Here is a 14288-nt window from a genome sequence, read left to right as displayed (position 1 = left end):
CCGGCCAAGATGAAAATAATACATCAAAGTCATATTAAATTCTGATTCATTCTCTTTTTTCCAGCTGGCACAGGGAGTATCAATCTTCTCAGTGCTCTGTTGATAATACAGACTGGAGCTGTGAGGGGGGAGATCAAAACCCCACCTGTTCATGGACGGTGCTCAAGGTTAGTGAGAAGGAGAAGATCACTCATGTCGATATTTTAAAACACAGCCTTTACTGATGTTACACAGTAGACATTTTCTTTATTTATAACATGTGAAATGTTCTGGTGATTATACTCTTTGTAAATGTGGCTTATGAGTTAGTGTAGTATGTCCCCAAAAATCATATGATCATATAGATAGAGGGACCAAAAATGATTTGCAAAAATGAAGAAGACAAAAACTAAAACTAAAATACAATTTTCTTCAATAAGAGAAATGTGACAGACACAACTGGCACACATCAAAGTTTTCTGCAAATACATTTTGGCTACTTAATTGATACTTTGAACGTTACGGCGCCACAATAGAAAACGACTGGAGAAAAGTAGATCAAAGCAGTGTGTGGTTGCTTGGAAAGCTTCTATTCTGTGCAAGCATCGGAGAAATTGGATTAGGATTTATGTCATGGCTGTTTTGATATTCGTCTAATTCACATATGAAAAGTACGTGAGAGCAACTCAATTTAGACTGGCTGAGTGATAGCGAGATTGATTTAATTAAAAAAAGAAATGGACTCTGGTGGAAGGGTGCATATCACTGCACTACTCGTTTTCCTAATTGACTAAGCTCAGGAGCCAGGCCACAAATGGTCCGGTGACGCAGGTACATCACCCCGCAGACCTCACAGAGAGCACCGTGTCATGCCCCAACAAACGGCCTCCGGGCCTAACCACTTACTACATAGCCCGAGAGGAAATCAGTAATTGGCATAATTTTTTATGAGCTCAACCGTAAAGGTGAAATAAATGACACTGTTCAATAATGCATTATATGCATCTATAATTGACTATGATTTTTTCCTTGATGGGATATCTTCAAGGAAAAGGGGAGAAGTAAAAAAGCTGTTCTATTTCAATCTTTTCTGTTTTGGGGCCAGAAGAGCACGAATGCAAAAAATACCTCATAAACATTAGTGAGGATTACACGTGACTTTGGTTCATGTTGTCACAGGTAACTTAATGCATTACATTTCCTATTTATTCTTTTAAAGATGTATGCAATTTGTATTTTTTAATCTGAGCTTTATTTTCATAGTTTGCCTGGTATACTTGTAGGTTAACATGTAGTATACTTGATTGCACTCACAAAATAATATATTGTACATCATTACACTGCTGCAATTTCCAGTGTTGAGCTAAAGCAACCGCATAATGGGTATTGGGGTAGCTAGCAAACAGTGGTTTATTTGGACCAATACAAGTCCAAAATTAACATTCCTTATAGCTCAATTTTGGTTTCCACCAACTCTTGAAGGAAATATCGGACTCTTTAGCTGCTAAATGCTACACTATGTTCACTAGCTAGTTGGTATATTTCTCTGTCTGCTGTCTGGTGCTGAGCAGGTAGTGTTCACTAAGTGTCTGGGTGGAAAGCAGCTGCCTGCTGTAGCTGAAAACAGCGCTAAGAGTGCGATGAGCCAGTTGGGAGCCAGAAAACCAAAATAATTACGTACAAGATTACAAAACACCTATTATCACCTGCAAATTGGAAGATCAATATATAGTAAAAACCTGTGCCTTGCTTAATAGCACTTTGTCATCGTCTTTTAAAGAGCATAGCAGCCTTGCTCTCTTGTATTCTGAGTGTTTGAACCAGCGCCTCCACGAGGCTGTCTGTGATCTTTAGACTCCAACAGACACTGTACAACATAAACTGTGAATAGGATGTTTTTGTTGCACAGTTTTCGGGAGAGAACAATGTACAAGACATGACTTGAAACGTGTGGGGTTGCTTAAGATATTACAATAATCCAACAGCCATTCATATGTGTTTTTTGCAGATGATTCGACAACAATCACAACGATGTGCATCCGAATCTTGGGCTTTATATAATCTGAACTGAATGCTGCATTACAATGCATTACATAACTGTAACTGTGCTGTAAACACATACTGTAACTGCTTGGCATTTATGATGTTTATGATGTTTAAACAGAATGAAACAGAAGTGGACTGATTCATGCCATTTTTTGCAGAATAAGGCAAAATGTATATTGTCTGTTCTTGATATATTAACGAGACTTCTTTGAGTGGAAAAATCTAGTGTAAACTCTATTAAGCTGTTTCTCACAGTATTCACACTTTGGTGATTTATTACTTAAAATGTGATTTGGGAAAGCAGCTGCAGTAACGTTCCCACAGCGTTACCGTACAAAATGACAAACAACACCTATGGTTCAGCATCATCAAAAGACTGTGATCCTTCACACAATAGAGCTGATCAGTTGACAGGGTGTAACCAACCATGACAGTGTGCTTTCAGAGCCACTAGGGCGCTTCATTTAAGTTAACGTGCAATCAATGCCGATGGGAGCGAACAGCAGGTAAAGATGAATTCACTAACTGGCTGTTTGCAGAATCCCAAGATGGACGAAGTCGCCCCAAGATCACACTTTCAATCCTGTGATCACAGCTGAACTATTTTTGGCGCTGCTTGAACAAAACATGTAAAAGTCACATAGAGAAGGTGTGATTTGTCCCATCTCATGTACCTGCAGCGTTATGATGGTCCCAGTGTACATGGCAAACCGGTGACAACCTAGTAACTCTCGTTCTGCAGTTACATGTTCTGTCTTTCATGCAGCCGCTGGCTTTATTCATGAACACGCTCTGACATGGGAAGAAGAGAGAACAGCGGGGAACAAACAGGAAAAGGCAAAGAGAGAATCAGAGAGACAGTGGGATTGATTCGGCTTCCCATATTTGAGAGGGCACTCGCGTTGCATCTGCTGAGCGAGTGGAGCCATTGTCTGAGTTGTCATCGCCACCGCGGTAGGGGGACTCGGCACCGCATGGCAGCGTGGCACAGGGTGCTCCACAGTGACAATGTGACAGCGGGAACCCTGGGTAATTAAAGCAACTCTCTGCTCTGTGCCCTCAGGGCAAGTCTGCATTGGATGTGGAGATCACACTCACATTTGAGACTCACAGTAGCCACAGCAATTTTCCACCTCAACACATTCCTCTTCCTACTCTGTGGATTTATGGATAGCAGCATTGGCATGATTTAAGCTGTATTCACAGGAGCTAACAATATGACTTTGACCTGTGCATGGCCTATATATTAAATATAGTGTGCAGGTATTTCCTTTTTCATTTAAACTGATTAAATTGGTTAAAAAAAACATTTCACGGGAGTTCATTTAGCCGTCTACCAAAGTCCGTGAACCTAAAAATAACATATAGCAGCTAGAAGAACTGAGACAGGCAGACAACAAACCATCAGGGCCAAGCGGTCCAGTATGAGTAAGCATTCCCACTGATCTGATCTGCCCAGAGGCAATACACCATGCACGGAAGTTAAATGACTGTCTTCCAATTTGCTCTCATGAATATTAAGCAGTGCTGTGACAGTAGAAAGGGTTGGCTGTACGCAAGCCGCTGATCCACACCGACAGATCTGTCCTCTGATGTCTAGAAGGGGCGGGCAACGCTAAAGCGAGGCCCCCACAGCAGATGAGCCTCCTCCTCCGTGGTCTATTTTCACGTCTTAAATGGGCCAGAGTGGCTGCCTGTCTCATCAAGGGGGAAGCCAGAGACCCTGGACTGTTTCTCACTTAAGTAAAACTGAGCGATAAAGACAGTGATGTCTAAATTATGCTGCTGCTGCAGATGATGAGTGCATGAGAGAGGATCTGATGAGGGATTACACTGTAGCAAACTATAGCAGCTCCCTCTACTGCTGATGATGATGAATAAAAACTTCCACTAGTGCAAATCTAATATTGCAAGTGTAGGGAGACCCGTGTCTGTAATAAAGTCAATAAAACAAAGATTGCATTTAAAGTGTTGCATAGATTCACTGTGTGTTTACTATGAGTGTGAGCCGAGACAATGCTACTGATATACAGCAACCTTCACAATTAAAAGGAACATATTATCTTCATTACATTCATTTTACGTTATTTTCAACACCTGCAATCTTACCTATTAATTAAAATAATGTTTCTAATTTTACCAGGAAGAGAGCAGCACTGTGCCTCTCCTCAGCCCAATTAACAAGAATGAATAACTATGTATTTATAGAAAGCCAACGCTAATCCTTATGACAAACAGTACGAATATATTTATAAATACTTTTTTTTTATGGTTGATTTATTCTTGTGGCGGTGGTAACACACAGACTGCTAACAAGTCAAGCTGTAGCTTTTGCATGCAGCCTGATGTATGTATGCAGATACATACAACCATAAAGAGTCACATTATAAAATCAAGATAGATACTTTATTTGTCCCTGTGGGGAAATTGGTTTGCAGCACGATCACAAGGCATTTCATCAAAACACAATCACAAGTCACCACCAGACATAATTGGACGCATAATTTGCATTAGCAACAGACAAACTGATTATGATATGAGATTTTCTGTCAAATCGGAATTGTTCAATAATTTATTTTCAGTGTTTAAAATGTGGTAAGTTAGAAAAATAAATTCTTGACAAAATACGACAGCGTCACATACCGTTTATTTACTGTATCTGTGTGTTCCAGCACATCATTAATGCTAGTATATCATGCTTTTATCCAGACAAATCAAATGGAGATGTCTTGCATGATTCTTTTGCACATTTTGCTGCATGACGGATTAGTCATCTTTAGAAATGTTGTGACCTTTAATACAGTCTAAAATGAGCTGGTTTGAACGATGCTTTGCAGCACAATGTGTTGAAACAAAAGACCCATGGGTTAGCTTACAGGAGCTGAAAAGGTAAGAGAATAATGTATTGGAATAATGGAGAAAATTAAAGGTGATGCGGTAAAGTAATCAATAAGGAAATGTATTGCCACGACATGGTTCCGCTAACAGAAAATCACAATAACACAGAATAATTGCCCAGGCCTCGCTTGGGATACAGCTGAACACATGGTCAAGATCTGCCTCTGATTGTCTAGAGTCCTCTATCTGATATAATAACAATATCCAGTGCTCATGTGCTCATTTATGCAGCAAAATTGAGCTTTAACTAATATGTCTACAACCATTGTTAAGGCTATGATTCAAACTCCTGTACAAAAGTCTATGTCATTGCTACAAACAATTTTGGATGATGAGTGTAGCTCAGGGCCGCTGCCCCATCAATGCAACATCAGAGAGGTCTATGCTTTAAGATTCTCTTTGTAATTAACTATTATACTTAAACATGTCTGATTGAGACTTGAGTGGATATAATCAAATTGCCTCCAAACTAATCCAATGGTCAGCATACGCGGCCTCCCTTGATAACGTGATTAAGCAGCAGCGTTCTCGTTGCACAGCGTTCTCGTTGCACCTGTTGGCAGAGGCCCTTTCCCTCAGTTAAACATGTAGACATGGCACATACTGGACAGCCAACCTCATTATGTCATCAAACATTAAGGTAAGGGGCCTTCAAAAGAGTTGCTGTTGATAGTGTCTTAACGTGACCGCTGTCCACCTGCATGCCAGCGAAGGTAACGGGACGTCCATGAAGGTTTCAGTGAACACAAGCTGCGACTCTGAGGAGAATGACCTGACACTGATAGCCTTTGGACCTGAAGGATCTTATTTTACTTGTGTTACCTGAATCTGCTATGACACATGATTCCTTTGGAAAATGGTGGCAAAAAAACCTTTTTCACTTAAATCCTGTCTTTGTATTTTGAATTATTGGGTGATGACTCATCTCAATTGGTCACCGTGTGCTGGATTTTAATATGCCGCGTGCTTACAGGCCAAAGTCAGAAAAAGACTCACCCCAATCTATGTATTTTTAGAGTAAAATATGAAATAAAAAGTTAAATAAATCATTGCGAACTACAACAGTGCAGAACAGACCACATAATGACTTTCTCTGTTTTGGTTGCTATTAGCTTAGAGGGGAACATAATTGCTACAAAGATTATGTCCTGGGGCAACGTTTTTTTCAAGCAAAGGAAATGTTATGTTTAAATATTACATGCAAGGTGGTCGGGGTAGATGATTTTTACACCAAAAGTGTGGGGTTTATGTTCTCGGTGGCTCCGTTTAGGCAACAAAAGCATTCGGTTAAGGTAAGGGGTAGATTGTGATTTGGGTTCACCATAACAACCATAACTATGCTTTTGTTCTGCACGAGCAGATATCGTAGGACAAACAAATGAAATGCGTTAATACATATTATACTTGTCAGACTGAAATCATAGTCCAGGTAGCATTTATTGTTGTAAATTAGTCGTGTATAGTACATAAACGTAATTTTAAGAGACAGGCTTGCTCTTTTGTTTGTTTTTGATATTGAATTTTCCAAATACATTTTTCCTGTCTCACATTTTTGTTTTGGAAAAGCCATTGCTTTCAACTGTGCCACCAGTGCAAGTCTTCCTAGTCGTTAGCTGTCTGTTTTTCACTTTTGAACTTATTTTGAAAAATGCAATACAAATATGCTGCTCTTACTATTAGTGTCGTACAGGTAATAATGTCATTTAGAGGCCATGGCGGCCCTTTGAAGATATACCGCTATCCCTGTTTTGTCCAGGAGACGTCTGTGACCAGCAGCTGGTGGAGTGTGTTAATGTTGATGTCACAGCAGCTGGCTGCTCTCATCCTGTTAGCTCTGGCTGCCATTATCAGCCCCCCCACTCCTCGTCCTGCTTTAAAGCTGCTGCTACTGCTGCTGCGTGCCACGCTCATTTTAATACTCCAGACTCATTTGACCGTCTTTATGGACTTATCATATTAAACATTTATCGCAGCCATTTCCCTAAACCAAGCATGTTTATTCAACACTTAGGGGACCACAGCACGGCTCCTTTCAGCATCCCCCCTCCCCTTCCCCACCCCCGCCACACACACATAAACACTTTATTTCCTCCTTTTCCTTGTTGCTCTCCTCCTCTCTCCCTCAGCCCCCCAGCTCTCTTTATTACAACCCTCCTCTATATGTGCCACTGCCGGAATTAAAAAAGTAGTTCTGTGCAATTCCTTCCCCTCTGCTCTCACGACCATCCTCTCCCTCCTAGAGGCTGGGACACCGGGGGTCCCGTGCCGTGTGGAGCCACGAATGCATTCTGAGCATTTTGAATTTTGGCTGAATCGAGTTTTAATTGAATCATCTGATCAAACACTAATTAGCATAATCACTTGATGGGATGGGTGGTCCAGATAGAGAGACCCAGAGCAACATATAATAGACCTCATCCTGGCAACAGTCTACAAGCACACTTAGCAACAACATGTAAACCGTTACATGCTTCTGGGGACAGGGCTGCGTCCAAATTGCCTTCCTTTATACAAACAATACCTCCAATTCTCTTTTTCCTTCAACCGCGCAGCCACTGCAGAATGATCTATTCGCTGCGAGGCGACCCTATGATCAAATGCACTGCTACCAGGCCCTGTGCCCGCATATTTGATCTTGGACAAGATGGCTTACTGCAGCATCACACCGTGGTCTGAGCAGAGGAGGTCGGGGAATTCTAGGAATACCACAAAGTGCTAAGATTATTGACAATGCACTCAGTCTCACACGGGGCCGGGGGATCGATGAGTGGCTAGAAGGACATAAATCAGACTCCTGTGGCTCCACTCCATGTCACACCCTCACCCACCCAGATCCCCAATTAAATGCGCACGCACGCACACAGATACACACACACACACAAACACACACACACACACGCACACTCACAGGCAAGTACGCATGCACACAAGAACACACACCTCCCTACAAATATAGTTACTTGCACGTAAACAGCCGCAACTACACAATGAAGCACCCACTTTACACACCTCACACACGCATGCACACACTCTCACACACCTTACCTCAACTCCAACAAGATGACAGGGCTTTAAAAATGGCTGGCTAAAAATAACCGCCACTAACTTGGTCTTAAATCTTAGCATCTGTGCCAGGTATAAAAATAAAGAGCAGTGTCGAAAAACCAAGCTGGACCCATTTGTCTTTCTGTCACGCTGTCTATCCGCCTTTGCCTCCATCCCTTAGCCTACTTTAATATTCAGACTGTGGCGCATCAGGCGCACGATGAAATATCTCCTGGAAATGTGGTCTTGAATAATCTGATTGAGAAGTGGATGTGAAATATTCAGCAAAGATGCAATGGTTGGAAAAAATGCAGAGAGGTCAAAGGGACATGTGTGATTTTCTTTTTTTTCCGGCATACATCAGGGAAGTCCATGAGATGTGAGAGGAAGAAAAAAGAAAGAGACGGAGCTGGAGACACGTTAGTGAGCTGCAATACGTCAGGCACATGCATCATGTCCAGGCCAGAGTCGCAGGGATCAATTCAGCCTTGGGCCTCGGAGTGTGTCGAGTTCAAAGCCTGGGCCTGGTATGTGGAGGACTGGATTAGGAGGCAGTATTTATGAGGTCCAGCGTGAATGTTTGTCTTGAACAAAAAGCTCTAGTGGGGAGCTCAAACAGAAGGACTGTGGCTTTAGTGCACAGTGCACAACACATTCAGTGCATTGTGTGCGTGTGCAAACTAGATTTGGTTAGGGTTAGGGAAAGCTCGTGGTTTTGGTTAAATGTCACTGCAATAAATAAGTAAACACGGCTTAAGTCCCTATTGACCAATCTTTCCTTAACATTAATGTGATGTGATCATAACCACAATTTACTGACTAGATATTGTTGAAAAACATGACACACGTGAGTGAATAATTCCTCCACCATGCACATTAGTATTATAGAAATGCCATTTCTCGGAGACAGGGATAGTATGAGGCAATAAGATATTAATGCTGCATATTTAAACCATTTTTGTGACCAGCAGAGCAGATAGACAAAATAAAGTGAATATAAAAGACAATAAAAACTTGGATATGGAAGGGAATCCATCCACAAATACGATGCTACTAATAACATAATGTATGTTGATCAGCGATGTAACCGCAGGTGACTTGCCCTGTCTGTTGATTTGAAAATTCACATATCAAAGTGCTGCTTGCCTGTTTTATATAAATTCAACCTACGGGTAGCGAAACAGTATATATTTGAGATTTTGCCAAATCATTTATACTCTGATTGTTATCCTTTGAATATCTCTGGATGTACACGCTGCTGTCTCAGGTGAAGATTGGAAATCTGTCACCACACAACACAGTATGTATTTGTAACTGAAGCTTTAGGATTCATGTATTCTCAATACAGACGTTACTCGGTTGGCCAAAATCTCGATATTGTTAGAGTCAGAAGAAGTACTATTATGCTGCTATTATGAAGTGAATCAGCACCAAGCTGTACATCATCACTGATGGGTCAGAGAAAAGGTGAGGAGACTGGTAGAGAGATATCTCATGTCTGAGGCAAGCGTTTTCGAAACTTCGACACTCTTCTTCCAAAAATCTAAATCAAGATAGAAGCACTCCAGCACAAGGGAGCAGAAGCGCCTCTTTCTTGACTTAGTCAGTTTTAACCTGTCAAATAAAGCTTTTACGCCAGTTCCTCCGCTACAGTACCTGTGTAGTGCAGCACAGTAATATAACATGTCACTTTGACAGGTGCTGAGTGAATTAAAAACATCCTCTCTACTGAGAACCCTGTCTGAGAGGGAAACCCCCGCCAGATGTACTACAACCTCACTTTGCACGCATGATCAAACACCTACATCTGGGTGCCGAGGGCTCCTCTGCTCTTCCCTGCAGATGCTAAATGATATCGTTAACATTTTAATGCAAGAGACATTTACACGCGGGCTCGCGCAATTACAACTCTGATTCGGTGGAAGCCAGACAGACACAGTGTGATCGGTAATTAGATTTTACATTGGGTGAAACACAGCACACACACACACACACACACACACACACACACACACACACACACACACACACACACACACACACACACACCAGTCGCCGAAGCTTGCTCCTAATTAGAGAGCGAGACAGGCTCGAGGAGGTACGGTACAGTAGAGTAGCCCTCATTATACAGCTGGGATGTATGAACTAGGGGATATCTATTATGATCACACATCAGGGTATCCATTACCCAACATTAGCAGCCCTTTCAACTGGAATCACACACTGACTTCTGAATGTAACCCAACAAACCCTCTTGTAACTCACACAAGTGAGCAGGAGTTAAGTGGGTTTGTAAACTTAATTTAGCCCATTAGATATTCATATCAGAGTACGACTGCACTAGATGATCTATCACTTGACTGTGCGCTACGTGTTTTCATGGGGTAATTTAATTTCATGAGCTGTGATAGCGCTTCGGCAACCAAACCCTAATTGGTAATTAGTAAACAGACTAATGCCTGGTCAGGTTTCACTCCGTTGCCTTACGGAGCCGGTGAACGGTCACTGTGGCCGCTGGGAGGCCGCTGATCGTTGGACATCCTTACACAGGATTGACAATCGCTTCCCAGCTCCAACAAATGGGGCTCTCATCAGTGCACTGCCTTCATCGCCTCATGCCTCATGTGGATTTATCGCCATGCAAAAATCCGGTTCCCCTGTTCTAGTCGCAGCCAAGTTCAATCCATCTATCCACCCCGGTCCCTGTAGCGAGTTTCAGGTTGCTAATAATGTGGGGTCATGTAAAATTGGCAGGCTAACTGATGTTGGCAGCTATTTGCTGTACTGTGAGCTACACTGGGTGAGATGCTTTGGAAGAGCTTCCTTCTTCCAAAGTGGATCTGCCTTTACCCCGAGAAATGTCACAGCTAATTGAGATAAAAATTTGATTGCGTGATCCCCTGACCTCCGCGTAAATGTTCATTTATTGAAGACGTACGAGATAAGCCCTTTTAAGTCACGAGCATCAGGTTAAGCCGCCTGTATGTCTACAAATCACCGCGGTCTTCGTGGGGACTGTGCGAGAAGCCTCATTATATCTTTGCAATGAGAATTTGAATAGGCCAGTTTAGCTTGCTGTGGTTTTGCCTAGAGGCAGCTTTCAGGGAGAGATATTTAATATGTTACCTCTCCTGTACTGATGACTGGATTTATAGATTCTACTTTGATGAGCACAGGAAATAGAAAAGGCATGAATATGCTGTTGAATATGTCAGATTTAAAATTGTTATGACTCATGAGTTATCTCAGGACTGTGGTTGTCTTTTGCTTCCTTTTGACGTAACTTGCAATAAGAAACCAATTGCGATGATTTCCACTATGAAAGCAATTAAGATTAAATATTCTGAGAACATTGAGCAGGTTTATATCTATTTTCTTCTTCTTTTTTTATTTCTTATTTAAATCGGTTGCTGAGTTCATTGAGCTGACGTAAATACCGTGAAATGACCACAAGGCAATGTGGAAAAGAACCCTGGTTGCCATTTGGCCACTTATCACCTGACACACTGATGTAACAGGATGTGATTAGCTGCTAATCAAGTAACACTGGGTCAACTCAGTTTGAGAAAATAGCCAGACTCTAAAATCATACCATATATACTGTATAGTCTACTGTTTCCATTCTGCCATTTTTTAGAGGTGTCCGATTTGTCTAGGAAGCATTATTACCCCAAACATCGTGGACAAAATGATCCGACCGAAATGAGAACCATAGATTCTGATTGCGTTGAAGAGTGTTCAATCTTGATGTTTTGCCATACAAACAACAACACACCATATAGTTTTCTACCCACATATATAGAGTGAATGAGGGAACGTTTTTTCGGACGCAGCCCCTGACACCCATTAAGGAGGTTACCATAGAGACAGGCCAGTGAGCATGTGATAGGCCTAACTCCGAAACAGCAAGACTTGTCTGGAATCCAATCGCTGTGCTGGTTTCTATCTACAAGGTCACTCATTCATTTTGACAACGCCTGCTCAGCCGACGAACACCCACATTTTCATGATAATCAACAAAACATCCGACGGCAGAGGACAAAGTCATATACAGCCTCTGTACGGGGATGGAGAAATCAAATCAAATGACAACGCAAACAGAAAGTGATAAAAGCTCCATGATTGCAGCGCGAATGACAAACACGAAACGTGTAATGTCTGCACTCAACGCTGTCTTACTGCTTAATCCCTATCAGTTGTTTGCCACAGGCCTCCTCAATAATCCCTTATGCAATAAACGGACACAATCTTGCATGGCAGTTGATCTAATGTCAGAGTCAGATGATTATGATTAATGAGGATTCCTTATTGTTCCTTTATGAGTTTCCGCACAAGCTGGGCTGAGGGAGATACCATTTTATATGGAGTCGGTGTCAATAAACGATACCGTATGAGGGTTGCCTCGCCGCTGAAAAAGCGACGATATAGAAAACAAAAATCCATTTCGAAGCCTTATTTTATCATCCCGGCCAGAAGGGAAAATCCATTTTGGGGACACGCGATATCATATCACTGCCCGTCGATGTGGTTTAATGTATTCATACCTGTAAATCCCCAAATTTTAGCTTTGTGAATTCTTGACCGTTTAAATAAAATGCAACCAACCGCAGGCTGGATTTTGTTTCAATACGTGAACAATCCCCATCTTGTCCCCCTGATGTGTTTTCTCACAGACATGTTTCCATTTTCGTTCCTGCTCTCTCTCCTTCTTTCGACTCTCCCTTTTTTTTCTTCTTCTTCTTCTTCCCCTGTTTTCGTACACACCCAGTCAGCCATAATCCCTCCCTGTAGAAGGGGCTCTGGCCAATAAGTGAATGCAATAAGCTGTATCAATTTTCTGCTATTGATTATAGATACGCTGTATGAGCACACAAATATGCGTGCACGGTGTCAGCCGCATGCATGTGTGCACTGGTGCACACGCACTCACGCAAATACACATGTGTGCAAGAAAACACAGACAAGACGCACAACCAAATCTGGGTGTTTGAATACAGAATTTAAATGGAGAATCAGATTTACGGATATTTGAATGGAAATATTTTTAGAATGTTTTTTTGTGTGTGTTTGTGAACTACTACCTTTGTGGAACGTATTAACAACATTACACTTTTTTATTTTCTTAATCTCTAACATGAACAATTTCTACTAAAGGTGCTAAATTTCTTTCTACAAACTAAATGTATAAATAAATGGCATGAAGCTGTATTCACATTAGTGACAAAATTGGATGCACAGATGTTGGAAACATTCTGACAGTGATAAATAAAATTGTACATTTGACATCAAATATGTTCAAAATGAAAACATGGATTCCTGAATCTTTAATATGTTCATAAATTGGCCATTTTAATGCAATAAATCAATTTAGGCCACTTTAAACTTGAAAAATAAGCTCATTGTGGGGGAGGGGGAAGGGGTTAAACCAAATGTCCATTATACCAAATACGTCACTTATTGCTAAGGGCCACAGTGGAGCAAGGTTGTGACAGAATAAGTATCATTAAGAGTCAAATACAAATTAAATTCGGATGCAAATGAAAAATAATTCAAACTTGACCCTAAAAATCATATCCAACTAACACAATCAAACTAATTAATTAAATACAGGCCCACACAAACAAAATGTATCCGTTGTATTTAATCTGACCCAGGATGTATGTCTGAAGGCCAGATATGTGTCTAAAGGTTTGTAGGAGAGCTTGAAGGGTTTAAAACGCAATTCCTGCCTCGCCCGTCTCTCTCTCCCTCCATCAAGGGTGTCAGCCTTTTGACAACCATATAAAATCCATTTCATGTGGGTCACAGGTGACCTCCATCCTCCCTCTCCAGTCACTTAGCTGCCTACCGGTGATTTGCCTTCTGCAATAGGTAATGAGCGCTAATAAAAAAAGATGAGCCGGTGCAACTTACCATTCAAGATGCTCTGGAAGAAGATAAAAGCCAATATCCACATGCCCTGCTCCGTTCAATCCCCCCAAGCTATGCTTTCTCTTCTTCCTCCGACCGGTGCCTCCCTGGGTTTCTCTTCTGTGCGCTTGGGGTAAGGTTAAACATTTGCCACTGTCTTGATGCAAACCGGTCCAAGTATCTACTTTTAATATCTCCTTCCTACTTTTTTCGTGACACGCGTTTCGTTTTCTTTTTCGGAGCCCTCTCTTTGCGCTTGGAACATAAATGCGCCTCTGTGATTGTCTTGGGGAGAGAGAGAGCTGTGCTCAGACTCTCCTCCTCTGCTCCGCGTCTTGCTGCTTCTCCCTGTTATTCAAAAGGATGCTGAAGGGGTGAAGCCCAGGTGTGTGTGTGATGCTGAGTCAGAG

At 41.7% G+C, this 14288-nt stretch overlaps 1 protein-coding gene across 8 annotated transcripts in view; it reads right to left on the bottom strand.

Moving 5' to 3' along the window:
• dscamb (Down syndrome cell adhesion molecule b) overlaps window positions 1–13924 on the bottom strand; it is a gene marked incomplete at its 5' end in the record, with an annotated part of 110498 nt that extends 96574 nt beyond the window's left edge. For all 8 annotated transcript variants that reach the window (XM_079225185.1, XM_079225183.1, XM_079225184.1 and 5 more), the window contains one exon: window positions 13882–13924. In XM_079225185.1, coding sequence (XP_079081311.1) covers window positions 13882–13924 — 43 coding nt within the window. The remainder of the gene's footprint in view (window positions 1–13881) is intronic.
• Between the last annotated feature and the right edge of the window lie 364 nt (window positions 13925–14288).

The sequence above is a fragment of the Taurulus bubalis genome, assembly GCF_910589615.1.
Source record: "Taurulus bubalis genome assembly, chromosome: 10".
Lineage (NCBI taxonomy): Eukaryota > Metazoa > Chordata > Actinopteri > Perciformes > Cottidae > Taurulus > Taurulus bubalis.
Note: the sequence above shows the minus strand (reverse complement) of the source record. Positions and strands in the feature narration are given on the sequence as shown.